We start from the raw sequence: 23,541 nt of genomic DNA on the forward strand, positions 1-23,541 counted from the left end.
CCAAAAGTAGCTGATTAGACTTTTGTTTTATTGTGAATCCAAGCTGTCCTTCAGTTATTTATTATGAAGGATGAATACACACACACTCACATACACTTGCACACAAACACACATGCACGCAGGGCAAGCATCCACCTGTTCTCTTCTCTCGCCTGAGGGCACTAGTATGGTGGATAACAGTTTGAGGGAGCCGCCTGCAAAACACTAATCAGACCTAACGCTGCCTAATTAGCACAGAGTCCACTGATTGGCTTACAGCAATAATTAACACAGGTAAGAATAATTAGCTCCCCATAGACCTGTGTGTGTGTGAGTGTGTGAGTGTGTAAGATGTTATTATGCAGCCTGGGTCCCCAGTGAGACTTAGCAGGCAGAGAGAAGAATCAAAGTCATTACAGAAACCAGGCCAACCTGTGTTAGGTGCTCCGCTTTCCCACACCCCGAGAATTAGCCAAAGCCAGATCCACCTGCCGTGCGCATGTCCCCCCTTCGCCTTTCTTGCTTACTTTGTCGGTTTTCTGCCTCCTCCGGTTCTCTTAAGCCCCCCCTCCGTCAGTGATGACTGAAGGTGCGTTTGAGGAATTTCACCGCGAGGTGAACCTGCTAAGATGAGATGAAACACAAGCATGGGGCATCTTTCTATCATATTCTGTCTCGCTGCTGGTGTGCTTCTCGCTTTCATTCCGCTCCCAGCCACTTCCTCTCCTTGTATTAAAAAAAATAAAAACTCTTTACAGTGGCGATATAGCTTGCAAGCCGTACTCTTTCTTTCTATAAAACTACACAAGACATTACTTACCTGCTGGCTGAATGTAGGAGGCCCAGCCACCATGAGAGAGAACGTAGCAGATAATGAGAAAGACAGAGATGGACAGACCAGGGAAAGAAATGGGTAGAGTGTTTTTGCAGAAAGTCTGGCCGTCGTTCATCAGTCTGTGTAGCAGCATGGTGTCTTCCTATTTTTACCAAAGTGCTGCTTCTTTGATCAAACCAACATCACACAACGGAAGACATGTGCGCAGACAACAAGAAGTTTCTCTTTTTTTTAATCGAAGCACAATTGACGGCTTGTCACTTTTAGCTCCAAGGCACCGACGTTGTAGAGTAGTTAGAGATGTATCTCAGAAGGAGATGGTGGAAAGTAACACACACACCTTCAAGAGCTTGGCGTGCTAAATAAATAACAAGCGACGATGTAAATTGGTGTTTTCCTGGAGTGTGTGGTTGCTTCTGGGATGTATTTTTCATGTCAAAACATTTTACAGTGGTTTAGGAGTGCATGGTTAATAAATGTAACCCTGCCCCCAGCATCCCTGGAACCATATGCATAAATACACACACCCATGCAGGGTGATAGTCAATGACCAAAGATCTACTGCCCGCATATATATATATATATATATATATATATATATATATATATATATATATATATATATATATATATATATATATATATATATATATATATATATATATATATATATATATATATATATATATATATATATTCATTTGTCTGATCATTTCTGTCTTATGAACGTTTAATAACATGCAGGGTTTTGGAATGCAAGAGGAAGCCGGAATTCCCAAAAGTAAAATATAAAAACACAAAATAAACGAACTGTGGGCCAGATGTGATCATTTGTTTACTCTGCTGCGGATAGCTAAATGGGTGGTTATGGTTAGGTGGATAGATAGATGGATGGATGGATGGATGGATGGATGGATGGATGGATGGATGGATGGATGGATGGATGGATGGATGGATGAATGAATGAATGGATGGATGGATGGATGGATGGATGGATGGATGGATGGATGGATGGATGGATGGATGGATGGATAGATGGATGGATGGATGGATGGATGGATGGATGGATGGATGGATGGATGGATGGATGGATGGATGGATGATGGATGAATGAATGGATAGATGGATGGATGGATGGATGGATGGATGGATGGATGGATGGATGGATGGATGGATGGATGGATGGATGGATGGATGGAAGGATGGAAGGATGGATGGAAGGATGGATGGATGGATGGATGGATGGATGAAAACAATCTCATTAAGAGTAATTTATGGTTCAATGCTATTGAGAGCACTGCAACCTTTCTTAAAATTCCTGAATGCTCTTATAGGATGATACCTTATTGTTGCCGTTTGACAAAAGCGAGCGGAGACTGAGGCTGCTTGTCACGCGACATGAGTTTCATCGACTGGAGCGTCTGTTTTCTCCCTTTTGTCACATTTTGATGACGTCCGTGCCGGGGTTGCCAAATCCTTTTTCTGCCGACTTGTTTACAGTGTGTTTAGCAAGCGACGTTTTATTCTGAAGTCTTAGAAGAGAAAAATGTTTGTTGGACCCAGAATGATTGCGTCCACAAAAATGTTCATGAAGCAAAAATTCGCTAGATTCCGTTCACCTTTGTCCAAATTATGAACGAGTTCATGAACCTTCGTTCACTGAACGCATTCAGATACAACACTGTAATTACCAGATGTCCAAAAAAACATATTTCAACAAAAGTCTGTTAGCTTAAAGCTAACATATAGACTTTATTTTCATAGACAGGTGCATGCGCACTCAGCATGAAAACTGGTGTATCTTTTTTATCTTATCTATTTTTGGGCTTGACCAATTCTAGTTTAGCACGTTTGGGAATTTGGCAGATCAGTTGTAACGCAGGTGGTGTCATGTGATTTTAGTGAATTGGATCAAGGCGCAGATAGGCGCCACTGACGTGTGGCGTATGTCATTCATAAATATAAGAACACGGTGCATTGAACATTTTGAATCATTGTAAAAAAAAAAATCATGAAATATCTAATAACATTAGTCGGAATCACTCCCACAATGGCGCAAGCACCCATTTCTAACTGCAACCGAAAATACCAAATAAAAGAAAACTCCACTCATGCACACACTAGACTTGAGTTGAAACATCACATATGGGCTAACTGCTGGAAAAAAAAATTCTTCTTCTTTTTGCTAAATTGGTACTGCCCAGAATGTTCCATCACAATTTGAATCTGAGAGACTATTTACATGATGTGCACTGCACTGCTGTTTTGGTTAGCCATGGAGTTGAGCAGTTCTGCCACGCTAAGCAGTTAACTCTGCTGGGGTTTTTTTTTTTGTGACCATCTTTCCAAAATAGGCTCCTACTACCCAAAAATATTGTCAGTATCTGACAGTGGTGTTACACACTGTACTTTGAGATGTTTGCATGAGCGGAATGGATGTACTGACGAGCACCTTAAAGCCGTATAAGAGCTGTTAAAGTGGTGTTTATAAGAGGCATTTGCATAGGGTTCATTGCTCATTCTGCCTGCTGCCTCCTTCAAAACACACACATACACACACACACACACCCACACACACACGCACACAACCCACTTTTCCCTCTTGAATACTTTGCACATGCCTTCCTGACTAAAGAAAAATGAAAGAAGCTTGATTGAGGCAAAACAAGGAAGGTTGTTTTTTTTCATATTTCCTGTTTCAATAATTAATATGCATGAGTTTTATGGCCGCTTAAGATGCGATCAATTATTCATTAACAGCATGTTAATTGCATCCACAGTCGTGAATATTTAACCAAACGCTAAATCAATGGGGTCGAATGAGCAGCAATATGGACATTTTATAAGCTTTGCTGAAATTAGGTTAGGCTTTAATGAAAACCACGGACAACAGATTGTGAAGAAATAAAAAAAATAATGAAAAAGGAAATTGAAGGAACTTGAGGGGAAGAAGCTTCTGTTTCCAAAGAAGATACGACCAATAAATGCAAGGTTGTATCAGTCTTTGACTCTTTGCTTTTTCTGTGGTGCTGTCTTTTTATTCTCATCTCTTCCTATTTTAAATGGAGATGTAATCTCTTCATCTCTGTCCGGTGCAGCCAGCCTTTTTTTTTTTTTTTAACTCAAAGACTCCAGACTCCTTTGTCCTGGATCTGCGTGTGGACTTTGTATGCATAAGTGTGCGTGTGTGTGTGTGTGTGTGTGTGTGTGTGTGTGGGTGTGTGTGTGTGTGTGTGTGTGGGTGCGTGTGTGTGTGTGTGTGTGTGTGTGTGTGTGCGTGACAGTGGCGTCTGGACGGTGACATTTCTCTGCTTGGATAACCATCGAGCCCCCTGTCCCCCAGTCCGTCCAGCCATGACGCAGGGTAATGTCACCTGTCAGTCTCGAACTCCCACTTACAACCGCTGTCTGACACCCGCTCATTTCCCCCCCACCAAAACCACTGGAACACCCTCTCACCCTGACCCGCCACCTAACCCCTTAGACAAAGCCTTCGTGCCTCCATCCTATTACTTTTGTCTTCCTCTGTAGTAGCTTATATGACTTCATATCCGCCTGCTCTTTTCGCTGCCGTTTGTGGAAATGGCAGCCTCGCCTCCTATTATACCCTCTTACATTAGCCCCGGGGCCTTCAGAAGAGTTCTCGTGAATGGCAAAGTCGGGGGTGGGAAGTAAACTTTTTACTTGAACTCCGGTACGTCGGGCGCCTGTTTCCAATTACTTTCTCGGCACAGGCGGGGTGGAGGTTTATGCGTTATATGGGGATGTAATTGACTATAACTGCCCTCTTAACATTAACCAGGTGTACTTGCTGAGTGTGTGAGATTAGGCCCGGGGTCTTGGCCTGTTGGAGTGTATCTTGCCTGTTTGTGTGTTTTGTTATTGATGTATTTATACTGCGCCTCTGCCCGTGGACCAATAAATACGGCATTTCTGCAAAGTCGGTGTGCTTCGGGTGTCCGATTGTGCCTGCCTGTGTGTGGAGGGAGGGAAGCAGGGAAAGTAATGGAAGCGGGCTTCAGATTCAAACCGCTTCAAGGGGGTGCCTGACTTTACAAGGACAAAGTCAAAATGGGCCCTTTCACGGGACTGACACACTGTGATTTGTATGTATGGTGCTGTGCAGCCTGCGGGGCACAAGCCCAGGGGCTGTCGCAGATGCAGGCAGCGGTCCACGGGCAGGGGTGATGGTGGAGGTGAACCGAGGCAGTGTGAGTGTGGGAAGGGACTGTGGTGCGGCGTGGAAAAGCCAGCCTCAACCGGCTGTCAATCAAGCGCCGGCCGCAGCCTGTCACTCTTGGATAGAGCTCGTCCGGTGGGGACGGGAACTCCCTGGGACCCCGAAAGGAAAAAGGAGGAGGTGACTGCCTGTCTGTCTCAGCGACTTGATTTGATATTTGATAGCCGGCATGTGGCATTTGAATGCAAATCTATTTTGATCGTCTCACTGTCTGATAGGGTTAAGAGGAACCTATTGGGGATGTGCATGCATGTATGCATGTGTGTCAAGGGGACTTTCTGGGCAGCCACACGCACACACAGAAAATGGGGAATTATTCAGATGCATTATATTACTCGCCGGTTCAATCGCATCAGGCACTTTTTGCTCTGAAAGCAATATGACGGCAGCTCGCTCATAAAACATAAAACAATAACTTAGAGGCTACAAATATGTTTAGTGTGGTGATCTTTGACTCGATGCGGGTAAAGTTGGATAGCGGCCACCCTGCAAAAACAATACATCACGCATACATATTTGGTTTGTGTGTTTAGATGCACAAGCCTGCGTCGAGTAATTATTTTTGCCGCTTTGCGGGCTGTTTTTAAAAGCAAGCATGCCAAGTAGCTAGACAGACGGATAGATAGACGGACGGATAAAGCCGCTAGTATTGCTGTATGGAAATGTGAGCCTCATTTCCCTCCCAATTAGAGCAGTGATTTCTGAAATGCCATAATACCCATTAATTAGCCGGCTGCTATTTTCTCAGTGATTTGACTAATTAGTCTGCGAGGCGCTACACAATCCGGACCATTATTATTGGGTTGAAGCCATGCAAATACGCTCGCTCGTGTTCGAGTCGCCGCGCAAATAGTCGTGCTCGCACATCGGTGTAGTATAGCACTTGCATCAATTGCCCGCAGTTGAGTGACCCTATTTTAAGTGACACCATTACGCGCTTCAGCACCCATTGCACAGCATGAGAGGGGTTAATGGTGAAGAAGGGGTTGGTTATGAACAGTTCGAAACTGGTTCCCCTCTTTATTCTCCTCATAACATCTTAATATATGTGATGTACTCATGAAAGTGAGCAAACAGCCGCACTGGCCTGTGCCCTCCTCCGGGAAACCTTTAAACACCTTGTAATGACTCTACGAGTGTGTGTGCTCTGCCCCCTCCCTCCCCCTTGTGTGACAGTCCATCAGGCTCTCCCTTTGGACAGACAGGCCACTGACACAGCGCCGTGAGGCCCCAAAACCTTTTCAATCACTCCCCCACTTTTCCCCCTCTGTCAGGTGCCAGATTGATCTGTTGTTGCTCCATGGGCGTAAAGCAGTGAAACAAAAAAAAAAACTTAAAAAAAGGGGTGCAAGGGGGATCTCCATATGTGACAAGCACCATTTTAATTTTATTAATCATTGTCATCAATAATGCACCCGCAGCCCCTGCACTGTGCAGCTTGTGTGTTTGAGTGTGCAAGTATGAGCTCACCCTCCTCGTCGCCCCGTGAACTTCATAAGTGTCCCATCACCACTTTAATCAAATTACTCCTGAACCAAAATTGACAGTTTTCATTAATTATAAAGGATTATTCTAATTGCGATTCAAATTTATTCATTTAGAACAGACGGCATTCAGTAATGTTTCAGCAAATTTGCATATTAAATGGAGAGGGGAGCCTATTAGCTATGCTAATATATGCATGATTCCTTATTTTGTGATTGGTGGGCCATATGTAGCAAGCTGGGGGAGTGCAGGTGAGGAATCTAGAAGGAGCTGTAATATGTTTGATAAACACAGAGGGACGCAAGGCCAAAACACCCGCACGCACGCACGCGCGCGCGCACACACACACACACACACACACACACACACACACACACGTACACAAAAGTCACAGTGAATCTATGCTCAGCATCAGTCTGTCTTTGCATTCTGTCACACACATACAAACATTCACATTTCCCACTTTCTCTTCATAGTCCTCTCTCAAGACCCGCTGGAAGAGCAACTTTTCACTTGAGAACAAACTAATTAAGTTTGAGATTCCTAATCCTAGTGCATTTAGAAACTATAACCTTGAGCCCATGTGCACTCGCAGTCCTGGTTATGATTTAATACACTGCTTAAATGGAACAAAAAGAAATAACTTTTGCAAGCGCTACATTCATCCCCACAATGTATGGAGCCGGTCTCGAGTTGACACGTTGCTCTTTATCAAGCTATATTTAGTCGATGCATTATGCATTGAGTTTAACGTGTACTTAAATCAACACCATTCAATATGAATACACTCTTCACCCAAGTTAGAGGAGGGAACATTAAGGTTGAATGAGCGGTGAGCTTCGCGGGCGGGCACAAATACACGCGCACACACGGTCACACACACCTCGGGGCTGTCTGGTGGCGTCCACCCAAGCTGATGACAGGGCCATTATTCACCGGTCAGTCCCACGAGTGCAGCGTTTGGGTTGGACGGGGCGGTCGAGCGTCGCAGCTTGGCAGGACGGCGCTGAGGTGAGAAGGACCAGGACCCTTCATTACTCCACTGATCCAGAGGCCGGCTGCTCCGCTCTGTGTCTGCCTCCGTGTGTCCTGGGCCTGGCGCGCTCCGTCGCTGTCTTCATCAGATTAATGGGCCAGGCCCGACAGAGGAAGTGTTTCAATCAGCACCGCCTGCCAACCTTGTCCATCACTCAGACAGCCACTTATTCCTCATGGCATATGAAAGCACACACTCTTCCATGTTTGATGTTTATTTGGCTGTCTTTAACCCCTCAATATGCCACCGAGTAAAACTCGGGTCACCGCGAGCGATGTTCCCTCGCTACAAGTTGTTGAACCCGGCACCGACAAGCTGGACACGTTTCACCGCCTGTCTTTCAGAGTTATTTCAGTTGAATTTTGAATGATCCTTTTCAGATGAAATGGATGAAACACAATTTGTTAAGTGTCTCTGGGACTTCTGTCCCCAAGCTAGGACTGCAACTCCGACTCAAAGGAAGGCCACCGACTATCTCTCCCAAGTGGGGCTTCTCCCGGAGCGGCGACGGCACTGTGCCGATTCCTCTGACCCACCGTCTCCCTCCTCCAGGGTCCATTTGTTCTGAGAAATATTTAACGACAGGGCAAATTCGGCTGACATGACATGTATGCACAGACAAGGCTGGAGATACGGCGGAGCGGGAGGATGGGGCGACCAAGCTGGGAATGAATTTTTCAGCATAGTGAGATGTTCTATTTGAATAAATCATGACACTTAAGATAGACATGAGGGCAATATAGTGGTGCACAACACCGCTTTGAAGGAGAATCTATCTATCTATCTATCTATCTATCTATCTATCTATCTATCTATCTATCTATCTATCTATCTATCTATCTATCTATCTATCTATCTATCTATCTATCTATCTATCTATCTATCTATCTATCTCTCTCTCTCTCTCTCTCTCTCTCTCTCTCTCTCTCTCTCTCTCTCTCTCTCTCTCTCTCTCTCTCTCTCTCTCTCTCTCTCTCTCTCTCTCTCTCTCTCTCTCTCTCTCTCTCTCTATCTATCTATCTATCTATCTATCTATCTATCTATCTATCTATCTATCTATCTATCTATCTATCTATCTATCTATCTATCTATCTATCTATCTATCTATCTAAACATGGGCCTCAATCTAAAGTGGGCCACTGCAGTTGTGTTAGTGTCCGAGGCCCCGGGCCAGACCCAGAGACAGACCTGGTTCTGGATTATTAATGTCCCTCCTGTGGAGCCAGGGACCCTCCCCCACCCAGTGGCCCCCTACACCCCTGGGGTCAGCCTCCGTGGCTCCTGGTGCAAGGCTCCCCTCATAAATCTCCCTAAATTAGTGCGCGCGTGTGTTTATATGTGTGTGCGTGCTTCCACCCTTAAATATGTACCGCAGGAAGGCAGACAGGTCACCAAGAAAACAAGGCAGGCAGGCAGGCAGGCAGGCAGACTTACGGTTGAAGTGTCAGTGATGCATGGCGGAAGGAGGGAAGTGGAGAGTTACAGAGCCAAGAATGAAGACGAGAAATGACACACAAGAGGGAAAGAAAATGCGGAGAACAGAGGATGGACATTCTGTATGACAATTTTCTTCCCCCCGATCTTGCGCTACATTGTACTTACAAATATTTACACTTAATTTGAGGCGCCCGTGACTTCATTAGGATGGATTTCCTGAACAAATCGTATCACTTAATTGGCGTAGTGGAGGATGTCCCATTCCTCTACCTGCCTAGATTAGTTCAACATGTCCCACGGTGGTTAACAGGCGCGGGGAAGTGCTGTTGTGTCACTTAGTTAACCTTGGAGATAAATGGCTCCCCTCTGGAGCACACTGAATTACACACCTCATGAAGCATATTAGGGGCCTGATACAGAGCTTTTCTTGTGGAGATGATGTGTTTGGCAGAAATGGATGGAGGGAGGCGGAGAAGGCTGAGTTATGGCATCACTATTCTTACAGTGTGTGTCAGCTTTGTAGGAAAACTGACAGCGCAGAGTGTGTGTGTGAGAGAGCGAGAGAAAGAGAGAGAGAGAGAGAGAGAGAGAAAATGAAGAAATGTGACAAAGACGTGCAACACAATGAGAACAAGGGAGAAGATGAATCAAGTGGAACTACTGAGGTAGATAAAACCACAACATTGTAAAGTTCCCCCCCTCGTGTTAAATTTGACAAGGAAGTATACTGTTCTCCTCATTTGTGACTAATGTAGGAAAATTATTAGAGAATTTAACACAATGGTCCCTTTGAGGCTCGCTTGCTGTTGGCTAATCACATAGACATTCTCTAGCTCCACCAGAGTAATAATATTTAGATGCTTTAGGGATTACTTAAAAGTTGTGTTATAATTGCTTTCCTTGTTTTGTTTTTATGGGCAGCGGGTGATTTTGTGTTTAATTGCTCCGGAGTGACAAATAATGCCAGCTCATGATGAAAGTGTGAGATCATTAAATGACTACAGCAGTACACTTCCACTGCGTGCGTAATTCACCCGTTTGCGCTGCTACGCATTTTTGCCATGTGCCGTCAAGAGGGCGAGCAGTAATTTACACAAATTCACTTCCACAGCCATTTCTGGATTTGGGAGTTGAAGGGGAGGAAGGGGGGTAATTATGGGAGACTACAATGGGTTTATTTCATTTAATCCAGCCCGTGAAGCAATTTGCAGTGGTAATATTTGTAGCAGTGTAGTCTGAGCTGTTAAAACAGCGTGAAACCTGCAAGAGTGCGAAGCACAAACACAAGGTATTTGGAGGAAAAACAAGCATCACAGGGGCCACAATTAGGTGCAGATGCAAAAATCTGCGTAGAGAATGTATGGAAACAGTGTTCATATCAAGCCTTTTCAAATCGTACTAGGCCTGAAAATTTTGAATAGGATTATGTAAAGAAAATTTCAAACACTCCTCAGTTCTGCACAGTCCAATTCACCCCACTGGAAAATACACAAATGAAATTATAGATTTTTGTGTAAACTGTAAAGCGGAACACAATTTAATTTCTTTCCAATAGGAAGTAATCATAACCTTTGTTTAATGTTCCAGTGGAAGTAGTGACATTTCAACATTATGTATCAGCCAAGTGTAAAAAGAACTTGACACTGCAGTAAAAGTCAAAAACAATTGAGCCCTCTTTAGATTGCTCGACAATTAGTCGGTCCATAAAAGCTCTTGTCTAGAGTTTGTAATTTATTTTCTCTTGGCATCCCCTTGCCTAGTCTTCAAAAAGTCAAAGAAAGAGCTAAACAGCTTTTTGCTTAACTTGAATCGTATTGGATCGGACTTGATTATGCAGGTGTGAACGTGTCTTTTGTACTTTTGTGTTCATTGTACTTGCGCAACAACAACTCATGTTTTGATTTTTTTGTTCCTTTTGTTAAATCCACACAGGGGAGAAGATCAACAATCATGTTTTGAGGATGAAAATGTGATGAAGTAAAAGTTCAAATAATAGGCTATCATCAGCATTCTGTCCATATTTACTGGTCATCTGTCAAGCAGATTATTCACAAATCCTTGCAGTAATCTCTTTGCTATTGCCTATCAACATTCATTGCCCTTTACCCCCCCCCCACACACACACACACAAACACACACACCCTCTACGTCGATCCGTGTACTGTAAACGTGCGCAGTCCCTCGACACCCGGCGGTGATGAGAAAGAGCAGCGAGGAATCAGCATGCTGCAGTTTTGTAATGTTTCCATGCCACTGATTCCAGACACCTTAAGTCATGTAAATAATGAATCAGATGATCCATGTATGGGACACGCTGGCATATAAGTGTAACAACTTGGCCATTTTTTTTTTTTTTTTGCGCAGAGTATCCCAGGCGATATCTAGCACCGTCTCGTTTCTTTTCCCCACTGCTTAAAGTTGATATTTAACCTGCTGATTTAGTCACCTCTGACTGCAGTGACCTTAGCTTTCCTACTTTCACTTATGCATCATTCCGCAATCATAAACGCCTCCGAGGAGGAAAAGGAGGACACTTGGGGAAAGATCGGAGTCAATGAATTAAACAGGAGGTGCCGATAGGAAGGTAGAGGATGTGGTCCGCAGCTGTCTGCGAAGATGCCCTTTGACCCCCTGGTGGATAAGGAAGTTAGAAGACCATCAGCCTGTGGGCTTCAACAGCCACTGTAAAAAAAAGGAGAAAAAAAACTCCATCTCTCAGCTTTATGAATTATTGAGCTATTGGTCCACAGCTTCTAAAATATACAGGAGGGTGGTCTGTTTCTCCTTTCGGATTTCGCATACCCTCTACTTTGTCCTTTTTTACCATCGGTTTCTTCCTTTACTCCCCCCTCGCCGCCTCCATTCAAATCAAGTGTATCTTCTTTGCACCAACAAGATTGTAAATCAGAACACAAACAAAGCAGGAGGGGGAAGAAAAAGGCAGCACCAAAAGACACTTTGTTATTCAGATCATCTAAAGCTTTTTTTCTTCTTTGCTTAAGGAACAGCGTCAACCACTAACCAGCTGTCATGCATTTAAAAGTTGTCGGGGATAAATTCACAAGTTCTCGAATTACATCAGATGCATGTAATGCGCACAGCAGAAGGGCAGCCCTTGAAATGAAACGGAACTCTGCTCTGTCCATTTATCTTTGTCTTTTTCTTGCCCCCCACCCCCCCGCCCCCACCGTGTCCCACTTGACATGCTGCTATATTTGCACGTGATACGTTTGCCAGTGCATGATTATATATCCGAGGCCAGTTGGCTCCAGAACACGCTGCCCAGTGCAGAATCCCAGCCGTAATAAATGAACAGAGGGGAGAAAATAAGACATAAGAAGGAAAAGCTGAGCAAAGGAGCGATTCTCTCTCTAGCTGGTGGAGATCTGTATTGTAAGCACTTTCGGCTGTCAGCACTTCTTTGAGCTACCTCAAAGGGAGGATGAGGAGGGGCGCGATCGGGAAATGTAGCTTTTCTTCTAAAAAAAAAAAAAAAAATCCCCTTTTTTGAGGGTTCCTGTTTATTTGCTCACAGTGTTATTTATATTAGTCGTTCATTCGATGTGTGTGATTTATTTGTCAGGCAGACAGACAAATGCAGCAGTACGAAGTGGAGGAGAGATTTACTGTAGTATCTGTTAAGGAAGAAGTTGTCAGGCTTCAAGCAATCGGGTGGAGGTGGGGGTGTGTATGTATAAATTGCCAGCCATCCTCTTTCTGCTTTTCAGGCCTCTGGTGTGCCCCCCCCCCGCCCCACACACACACACCCTCCTTCACTACTCCGACCCAGCCTCCTCTCCCCTCCCTCCCTCATTAAGTATTGATGTGGGTAGCCATACTTGCCATCTCAGCCTATTAATAATGCATGGCAGGTGCTGTTGATGTGGTCTCTCACACTGAGATTGAGAGCGGCAGGAATGGCAACACTGAGCTGCATAGTAGCTACAGTACAACCTCCGTCACTGGGCTCTGCTGGGGGGGGGGGGGGGGGGGGGGGCTGCCTCTGCCCATTTGAGTTTATGACAAGCTGTGACAGCAGCCCCAAGATGGATATACAAGGTAGCATCTTACTCAATATCCCAGAGCAGTTTTTACATCCAAAACTGCCTTTTGTCATAAAGAACTGATGGATGAGGCTGCGGCATGCAGTGCGTTAGCCCTGTCTGCCACTGCTGCTGCTTTATTTTGTTTTCTTCGCGTTTTATGTTTGCAGCACAGACACAGTAGTTTCACTGACAGACAGGTGCTCTTTTTCCGTCTTAACAACTAATTTCTTCCCCCCCTCCCTCCCTCTCTGCACGTAGGTTCTTCCTCAAGTTCTTCCTGAAGTGTAACCAGAACTGTTTGAAGAATGCTGGCAACCCACGAGACATGCGCCGTTTTCAGGTGACATGTGCGACTATAATGTACAAATGGACTGCATGGCTTAAACTGAAAAAAAAAACTAAGACATGGCAGTATGAGTGTGCTCAAAAAAGAAACCATGTGTAAATGCATATGAAAACAAATGTATTCGCCATAACGTTTATGCTTCAGTCCATGGGCTGAATCCATGGGGTGTCAAACTCATTTTTGCTGCGGGGCGCATCATAGTCATAGTTTCCCTTGGAGGGCCATTATGACTGTCAACGTCTTCTATATACATACAGTATAGGCTACACAACAAACTGATTAACAACCAGTTTTGAAATCAAAGACTAGTAAAATGGTTTGAATATTTTAAAAGGACGAATGGTAATTATAAGTGAAGACATTTGTAATTTTAGTAATGACACAAAGTCGATACAAAATGTGTCTTTGTGGGCCACATAACATGATGTGGCATGTCATATCTGGCCCCTGGGCCGTGAGTTTGACACCTATGGGCTAAATGAATGTGATCATGATGTGCTTGACTCTTTAACAGCTCTACAAAGAGTCTCTTTCAGCTGGTTGTTTTGATTTCCCGGCCGTTCCTCTAGACATGATTGTCAGCATCCAGAGTCAGTCCTCTCCGTGCGCAGACAATAGTTCTTACAATTTGAAATCTCAAACCACTCAACAGTGTTTCAATACATTCGTGTATTGCTGAGTGCCAAATTGTTGTTGTTGGCTATGAACAACATTGACATTCAAAAAAAGAACAAATAAATGACAGAAGTTTTAACAGTTCACATCTTCTACAGCGAATGGCCGAGAATTGACAATAAACAATGCGCATAAGTTTATCCATCAAATGATAAATGAGCTACATTAGAGGTGAAAACTTCCATTTTGAAGAAGAGGCATCTGTTTTATAGGCCTTTAAATTATCACCCAGATTTCTTTTAATTACCTCTGAGATATTGTTTTGATCAGCATGTTTTTCTTCGTTAATGGTTAGAATTATGCAAAAATTTAATGACTGATCTACATGTAGTTTGAGGAGGGCTGGTGCACGCGCCACGAAAATACATTTTGTTTCGGATTGAGATTTCATCAATATAAGTTTACAAAGTACTTTTTATTCCCCTTTGTTTAGACTGTATAAACTTGAAGATGAGTTTACATATATCAAGGTGCACATTTGCATTCGGATTAAACTTTCAATGTTTTGTACTCTGACCAAGTCCCATGAACCTTTAATGCCTCTTCAATCGATTCCATTTTGCTTTCTGTTTTTCAGGTGGTGGTGTCCACTACGGTGAGCGTGGAGGGTCACGTGCTGGCAGTGTCGGACAACATGTTTGTGCACAATAACTCCAAACACGGGCGCAGAGCTCGAAGACTGGACCCGTCGGAAGGCACGCAGTCCTACCTGGAACACGGTACTAAAAGCAGCGACATAACATCCGACTTCTTTGTCTTCACCCTCCCCTCCCCGACACTCCTCATCCCCTCCTCACCGTCTGTCTCCGAACTCAATCCCTCCTCTGCCTCCCATCTTTCTTGTTACTCTTGTTTCTCACTTTTTGTCTCTTGTAGTGTTTGGAAATTGTGCTGAGAGGAGAAAGTGATAGCGAGTGAGTCTCTTGTATGTCTCATGCGTCTGGCTCCCCTCAGGTGTCTGCCTCTAGGCCTTCTACTCTGTCTCGCATAAGCACTATGTATCTTATGAGGACTGTTCTGCTTAAAGCCAACACTGGCTTTATTTCCTCGGAGACTGGCTTTTATCCCGCAGCCCTCCATCACTCCCTATCCCTCAGGTTTTTAAACACACCCATGCACATTGCACTCGCACTGTCAGACCAAAACCTTTAATACTTCATAATGACATGTGCACATGATTTAGGGACCACGCACTGATTCCCAAATCTCTAATCCACTTATTTTCTCATTTCAATTTCCTAGAGATTGAATAAGAGAAACATATTTCTTTTTCTCTTTGAGGAAAGTCAACCTCAGGGATGATAATGACAGGAAAAAAAACAAACCAAACTAAGTAAGGATTTGCGTGATGGCCTGTGGTAGATTGCACAAGGGTTGAACGCTATGGTTAAGCATTTTTAATAACTATTCTCCGGAGGTGCTGCGGACTACTCGGCCTGCTCTCGTAGCCGATTAGGAAAGTTCACAAAGACAAGACAAACTGGAGTCATCATGAAGGCTTGGCTCTTTCAAAGAAAGAAGAGTACGACACACCACACTAACAGATGTTCCCCGTGTCAGGGAGATTTGTTTGGGAATTTCCTCTCTGTGATTTTCTATTCTCCTGATGATGGGGGTTGGAAGGCAGAACAACAGGAGCGAAGAGAGAGGGCCTGACAGGAGAGGGGGAGCAGCCGTGACATGAGGAGAGAGCAAGAGTGCTTGATGGTACAAAGAAAAGATGAAATGCTAAGCAAGGAGACACCGTGCTTTCTTTTTGTTTTTTTGCCTTCACTTTTCATCCACCACCGTGTTGAGTGTATGTGTGGCATACACAACTTTGGGGGTGGGGGGGTACTCATTTCAGGCGATAATAGATAACAGTGCACAGAGTTGAACAGATGGCACAGAGGAACACCCCAAAGTATAATCCTATCACGTGGATTCACGTTCCACCATCTGGTTAATCCAAACACACACACACACACACACATCGGCACACGCATGGAGCGCACATAATATCAACGGCTGTGAAAAGGAGGCATCTTAGGCCGTGATTACAGCCACAGATTGCCGCTTGCCGAATGTTGATCTCTGCAGGCGTATAGGCAGGCTAAATATCATTCCGGCTTGTTGGGGAGGATCAACAGAGCACAGAGTCAGGCCAAGAGCAAAGGCTAGGTTGCCGGCGGGGAAAAAAAAACGTCAGCCTAGTCTAAAGTGGATTATGCCGCTTTGCAGAATTACAGCATGTCTAACAAGCAAAAAAAGAGCTTTAGCTTGTATAAACATACATTTCCCCATGTTGTTCTTTTCTTCAATCACATCTCGCAATCTCTAAATCCATAATACCAGAAGAACAGTGGTGCGCTCGTTATTGAAAATATGGTTTGTTGTTGTTATTCCGTGCAGTTTGCGAGGTAAGCCCTAAAGACCTCACAAAAGGCATTCCCCAAAGACCCAAACCCGAGTGACCGCAGGCGACCGTACGCTGACCAACCCAGATCTGAGACAAGTGCGTGCAGGAAGCAGATAGCTGAGCAAGTGCTAAGTGTTTGCTTAATGAGGGCGGCGTATTCTGAGGGCAGCGCTACTGTTGGGTCGCCCCCGCTCCCCGGTCGCGTGGCCTTTGATCAGACACTCAGCACAGCTGACATTTACACGCCTTCGCGCTTTGCTACGTGTCATAAAACAAGCACACCGCTGCTGCCCTCACACACGGGGCAGGGGTGATGTTTAATAACGGGGTGCGTATAATCACTCTGATTAGTATTCCTCGCTTGCTCTCAGCCCTTGGGATAGTTGGGCCGAGCAGGTAGTGTGTGAACGTGTGTGTGTGTAAAGATGGGGACTGTTACACGTGTCATATCCATAAAGGTCTTTGCCGCCATGCCAACAGTAAAGACCTTTATGGGCTTGTCATTAGGTTACTTAACGTCTCATCTTTTGTGTCTTCGCAGCAACCCCCAGCATCAAAGCCATTAGCCCCAGTGAAGGTTGGACCACAGGGGGCGCTACAGTTATCATCATCGGCGACAACTTTTTTGACGGCCTGCAGGTCATTTTTGGCACCATGTTAGTTTGGAGCGAGGTTAGTCACCCTTTTGTCACATGAGAGCTGACACAGCACTTTTCACAAGGGAAGAAAAACATGTAGTAAATTGTATTTCGTTAATCAAAACAGCAGCCCTCAAACATGTAGTTTCTCAAATTCATTTCAAACCACAAATTGTTGGCAATTAGTATGAAAGCTAAATACACTTCTGTTATCTATAAAGAAGGTAATTGTGGATTTTAACACAATATCATGTTGGTCGATATATCCGATTGTTTGCACTTTAGGAACACCCTTATTTGCTTTGGGGTTCATTCATCCTGACTTGATGGAAACAAGTTACAGTACTATACAATAAAAAGGTCAATATAGTTTGTCAGCAAGATGACACACAACTCAAACAAATGACTGTTTTGTCAAATTCCTGATTGACAAATTATTAGATATACTGACTATTAGAATGCATCCAAGGCGCAACCCTATTTGTGTCACAGTGAGGTGAATAAAACCTAATCACCAGCTTGAGATTTACTGCAATGCAATACAAATCTTGTGTCGCAGATTCTTAATCGCGTATTCTTAACCAATGAGTGTCAAAACAAGTCACTGTTTTTCAGCTAAGCGACATGCACCCACAGAGCTACATATAACTGTCACTCTTGAATTTAGTTGACATGATGATCCATCTCTTCCACCATTAAAATAATTATAAAAATAAATAATAAGGTAAGTCAACAAATGAAAGCTGAAAAGTTTAGTTTAGTGAAATGTCTCACCCTAATTATTCTGTTTTCTCAAGGCCATAATGCATAAAAATGTGCCTTATTTACTTATCTATTTTTAAAAATACCAGTTTTTGTGTGAATTTGGCCCAAGGCTCATTGTCAAAACACATCCCAATACACACAAATGTTGCAACCTTGAGTATGAAGCAACCAGCATAATACACAAGGCCATGCGTTACTGCAACAAAACAAAGCAACCATGCCCCGTTTTTATCAAGTAAAGATTGTGTTTGTGTGAAAGCTAAACTAGGAATAATTAAATGTGATAAGTGTTTCAATAAAAAAAGGGAATAATTGCCAAAAATCAAATTATTCAAGTGAATGTGAGCAGCTTCCTTGCCTTTTGTTTTCTTTAATATCACATCTTATTTTTGTCAAATACCTGAATGTGCGGCTCCCAGTCTATCTTTTGTAAAATTTGTATCTAAGGAGCATACACGCCGTAGCGTATGAATCACTTTGCAAGGAGCATCTGCCACATAACAAAAATGTAAATGCAGTCTATGTGAGAAATTGAAGGTCAGCGAGCAGCGCAGCCAAACAGCTTTCTCTTTAGTAAAAGAATTATTCTATAAAAAGCTCCTATATTATCGCGCAGGAACGTGAGTGGGGGTCAGACAATGGCAGAATGAAAGCCTAGTTAAGTGAGCAATAAAAGACGGTTTGAACAACACACGTGCACATACACATGCGTTGCACGCTGGCAGGAGCACTGATAGCTTTTGAGCGCCGCTAGCTTTGAGTGCTAGTTCGACACAGGATGCGGAAAACGAGCACTCAGCGAGGTCTCATCTGTGTTTTGTCTTGTTGCCGCTTTCCTCCTTCAAAGAGCCTTCAGCGCACACACACGCACGGCGAGTGGGCCCATCAGCCACACTAAGTGAGCCTCTTAAAGACACCGTGGCGCTTTAATGTAAGCTAACGGCAGCTAGACAGCCAACGCTGACAGACACAGAGACAAGGGGGCAGCGAGGATGAGCTTATCATACGTTTACTTATGCGGCATAATAGATGTTTGCAGTGAGAGGGTTTTTTTTTTTTTTCTCACATACACATAACTACCTTTGAAGTCCTCTGTAAAGATCTGTGTCAGCAACCATAACCATCTTTAGCATGACATCGCTCGGGCTTTATCGATTCACCTTAGGCCTTAAGAGCAAACTGATTTGGAGGGGATGAGTACAACTAAACCCAAGAATATAATCAAGAAAAACCATCAAAATGATTTTTTTTGTATGAAACACTATTATCTTTGTCTCATTAAGTCTTACATGAGCACTCAGTTGTTTTACGTCATTTTTCTTGCTATGAAAAGACAAAAGAGCATAAACATAAGGCTTTTCAGCTCAAATTATTCATTTCACTCTGTCCACACTATGAAGCGCTAATGTGAAAAATAAAAAAACATCAATAAATAAAAATTAAAAGAGCATTTTGTTTGCTTCAATTTCTTGTTTATTTTAAAATCTAAAAGGGGATAAAAGTTCAGTTCTGTGACTCAATCTTCTCATTTGACAACATTGGCATCATTCGATCTTTGCCTCGTGATACTATCGTTACCACTAGAAAAATAATGCGATATTGAATTGCCAGTTATCATTGGCAGTCAATTCATCCTAATGAGATTTCTGCCTATTCTGCCTCCCAATAGCTGATTACCCCACATGCCATCCGAGTGCAGACTCCACCCAGACACATCCCTGGAGTGGTAGAGGTCACGCTGTCCTACAAATCCAAGCAATTCTGCAAAGGCACACCTGGACGCTTCATCTACACAGGTATAACCTCTGCACCGATGCTCACCAATTCTTTCGGTTTCACGTGTAATTATAGTGGATCTGCTGGATCACAGTATCATACAACTTTGCTCCTTCATATCGGTTCTGACAAAAACGTAGTTGATGAAGGTATCGCGGTGATTCATTTATTCATTCATTATAAAAAAAATACATGCCTTAGCATGGCTACGAATAATGCAGTACCACAAATGAAACATCAGGGAAGGAATGTGTTTACTATCTTTTATGAAGCAAGTGAAGGTCAGGGGGAGGTTTAACCTTTTGATTAGTGGGATTATTGAGATTTAACCCTGTCGAAGGCAGGATCCAGCGGGAGGGCAATCCATACAGAAAGTGTGATTTCTGACGATGTGAATAGCAGGCGTGTTACATCGAAACGTATCGGTGTAGATTTATAGCCACGCAGTGAAAAGAGCAGCAAGGAGAGTGAATGTGAAGCAGTGATTAACCGACGCGTGGACACAGGTCTCTGGGGAGAATGTGAATCACATAAATCTGTCCGTAATCTGAACTACTGATGGATTTAGCATGTAAGCCCCTGCTGGAAGTGCCAACATTTAACAAAATCACACTTGTGTGACCGCGCTGGATGCGTCCCTGGCATACATTTGGTATGTCTTTTAAATACCATACATTTGCAGAATCCATATCCGTGTTTGCATACTTGTGGCAAAGGCGGCAATTGGCCTCCTGAGCTAGCATGTATGTGTGAAGGGAATCTAGGCATACACCAGCACATTGACACTAACTGCATTACTAAGACAGAGGGCAGATGGGTGGGCAGACTTTGCCATGCCAGAGCTGTCCAACAGACCTCAACTCTGCCAAGCCTATAAATGTGCGTAGGGTTTGTGTGTGTGTGTGTGTGCAGCCTTTTAATGTGCCAGACATGTGGAAAGTGTATGCATAAACACCCCATCTTTTCACCAGCCCTCCACTCTTTCACCTTGTCACATTCACTTACTCAAAATTTGCCCCTGTGAATGAATTCATCGCCTTTCTGCCTCTTAGCTTCTATAGAGACGCATTGAAGAATCTCAACAGGTGAGATTTAGCAGAGGTCATCCACTGGGACACACACACGCACGCGCACACACACACGCACACACACACACACACACGTACACGCGCACACTATGATGCTATTTGCCAAGCACTGGCAGCTTCACAGTGATACAGTCAATTGTGACAAGGCAGAGGGATCCCACTCTGCTCTTTGCCCTCTTCACAGTCTGCACTCTCAGAGGCCACTTGTATCCGCCTACCCAGCTTTACGAGAATGATAGGCCAACCATTTGGAGGAACAAAGCAATTGTCGAGAGTAGAGAGAGGTGGATACGAACAGGAGGACGTTGGAGAGAGAGAGATGGTGGATTACCATGGGCCATGTTGCCCTCCTGGGTCTGTTTGGCACCAGTTTGCACCCAGTTGCCAGTGGGTACTAATCATGGAGGATTGGCAGCACGGCGTGGCAGCTGGCAACACGCGCATACACACACACACACACACACACACACACACACACACACACACAAACACGCCGTCACCACAGTTCCCCCGCTCGCAGACACACATACGCTTGCGTATTGCACGCACGCGCACCCTCGCACACACCCCGAATTACATTGGGGACAGCTGGCATTGCTAATCAACTTCTGCTGAGGATAGGAAAGCGAGCAGCACACAGACCTAATTAAGTCAACACTACCCGATACTGCTGCTACTGCTACTTTGCAAAACTGCACACACACACACACACACACACACACACACACACACACACACACACACACACACACACACACATACACGTATACACAGAGACTCCACCATCCATAGGCTTGTCCTGCTCATGGTCCTCATTGATACACTACTTCACAAGAACCCGCATGTGACAGCACAAACACAAACATTCGGTACAGTCGTAGCCCAGGACGGACGAGACAAGGAGGGGACTTTTGCTCGAGAAGAGATTGGTAGAGAAGCCATTACTGTAATGTGTTCTCCGCTGTCTCTGAGGACTCCTCTGCCATTAGACTTCAGAAAGCTCCAATTAGACTCATCAAAGGCAATTAAGCTCTTCACTGATAAGAATAAAAGAATGTTTTTCATGCTCTGCTCTTCCTCTGTCTTTTTATCCCCTTATCCCTCCTCTGGCCTCTGCCTTACCCACCTCTGGGGCTTCGATCCCCCCTAATCTCTCTTTCGCTCTTATTATCAGGTCATTGCCCCCCCCCCCCTCACCGCTGCCCCCCTCCCTACTCTCCACCCTGTATAAATGCATTACATGTTTGGCTGTGTATCACCTTTAACCGGATTGCTGTCTTTATAACATTCATCAGCGAAGCGCTCTCTTTTCTTTTCTCCATGCAATATGAGGCGGTAATAATAATAATAATGTCAGCGTTGTCCACGATTTTGTGTGTGGCACAGAGGTGCTGGCCACAGATTGAGGAAATTGATGAATCGCTCTTGTCGTTCAAAAGGCAATCCCTCCCTCCTCAGTATGCAGCCTTGTCTGCTTAGTGCTTCCACTCCAGTCTGTGCTGATATTAAAAGGCCCTGCTTGCTCACATTAAGGCCACCGCCGCGTGCAGTAGGAGGCATCTGCGCACACGCACGGACAAACATTAGGGGTAGTCTCCCGCTCCTGGCTGGATATTAGGTGTGTAGGAGACATTATTCAGGAGCAGGCGGAGTATCGAAGAAAAGACAAAAGTCAAGAACTGAATTTAAACCAGATGAGATGACGACTGACATCTCTGTTCATCTTTGATCTGGCTTCCAAATTCATTTTTTGAGCAGCAAACGTGTTTGCTTATTTGACAAAATACGGACAGTGCAGAGAGAGAAAAGGTGAGCTTTCAATAAAAGCTCCGTGAATGCACATATTTTATCAGCTTTTGATTGACATTTTAAATCATCATGGCAGATCAATACTTGACATGCTGCATGTAAAAAACACCTGCGCAGTCCAATCCAATTGAAAATAGTGCCTTGGAATAACAACATTTCTTTGCGACTAGAAAAACTGTTAGCAACTGTTTGGAATCTTTTAGGAACCCAGATAAAATTCCAACATTCGCTATGTGTGCAAACCCTCGTGGCTCAAACGGGAAAAACAGAACTGAAAATGGCTCTACTGCCAGTATCAAGGAAGATCATATAAGCCGTCAGTTGTCTTTTCCCATGCGTATTTGACCTATCCAAAATCCAAGACAGAGCTCTCACTTTGATTGAGTTCAGTTCTCCACCACTGCAAACTACAGCTGCACTATTAAACAGTGTTAAGTTATGACTTCGCCGTCAATGTCAATCAAAAGTGAGCATTATTATCTTTGTTGTGGCAGAATTTCTGATACAGCTTTTGTATTGGATCTCATTAAATAGTGCAGGTGCCAATGCAGGCATCCATCAATAATGCCTGTGCAAAAGGGAACATAATGAGAGTGGAAATCCTCCGCCTGCCTTTCTACCCAAACCGAGACTCCCAGATATACTCCTCATTCATATGCACATGCGATACAAGAGGCGCATACGCGAGCGCACATCCCCGACACTCAAGTGCAGCATGCAGTCATCTGGCAATAAAAGTGGGGTGCGAGCATGAGGAGATCAATTACTTGTCTTGCTCCTATTTGTGAATGCTGTCTTTTATTGAGCTTGGGTGGAGGCCTGCTGTTGATTAAAACGGCTGGTCTCCAGCTGGAGACGGAGGGCCAGCTGAGATAGCGGTGCGCGTTCACATTCACGCCATTTTAACTGCAAGGAAATTCACACCTCTATTTGAGATTGAGATTAATTTTCTGCACCATGTGGCTTGTCTTCCCTCTTTAGCATGCTC

The 23,541-nt window shown here is 44.2% G+C and overlaps 1 protein-coding gene across 2 annotated transcripts in view; it reads left to right on the forward strand.

The window, feature by feature from the left end:
- Nucleotides 1–23,541, forward strand: part of LOC147061255 (transcription factor COE1) — a 58,819-nt gene that overhangs the window by 16,007 nt on the left and 19,271 nt on the right. For both annotated transcript variants that reach the window (XM_085905918.1, XM_085905919.1), the window contains exons 7-10: nt 13,317–13,398; nt 14,657–14,798; nt 17,019–17,149; nt 19,550–19,676. In XM_085905918.1, coding sequence (XP_085762044.1) covers nt 13,317–13,398; nt 14,657–14,798; nt 17,019–17,149; nt 19,550–19,676 — 482 coding nt within the window. The remainder of the gene's footprint in view (nt 1–13,316; nt 13,399–14,656; nt 14,799–17,018; nt 17,150–19,549; nt 19,677–23,541) is intronic.

The sequence above is a fragment of the Syngnathus leptorhynchus genome, chromosome 2 (genome assembly GCF_054491065.1).
Source record: "Syngnathus leptorhynchus isolate UIUO chromosome 2, UIUO_Slep, whole genome shotgun sequence".
Classification (NCBI taxonomy): Eukaryota; Metazoa; Chordata; class Actinopteri; order Syngnathiformes; family Syngnathidae; genus Syngnathus; species Syngnathus leptorhynchus.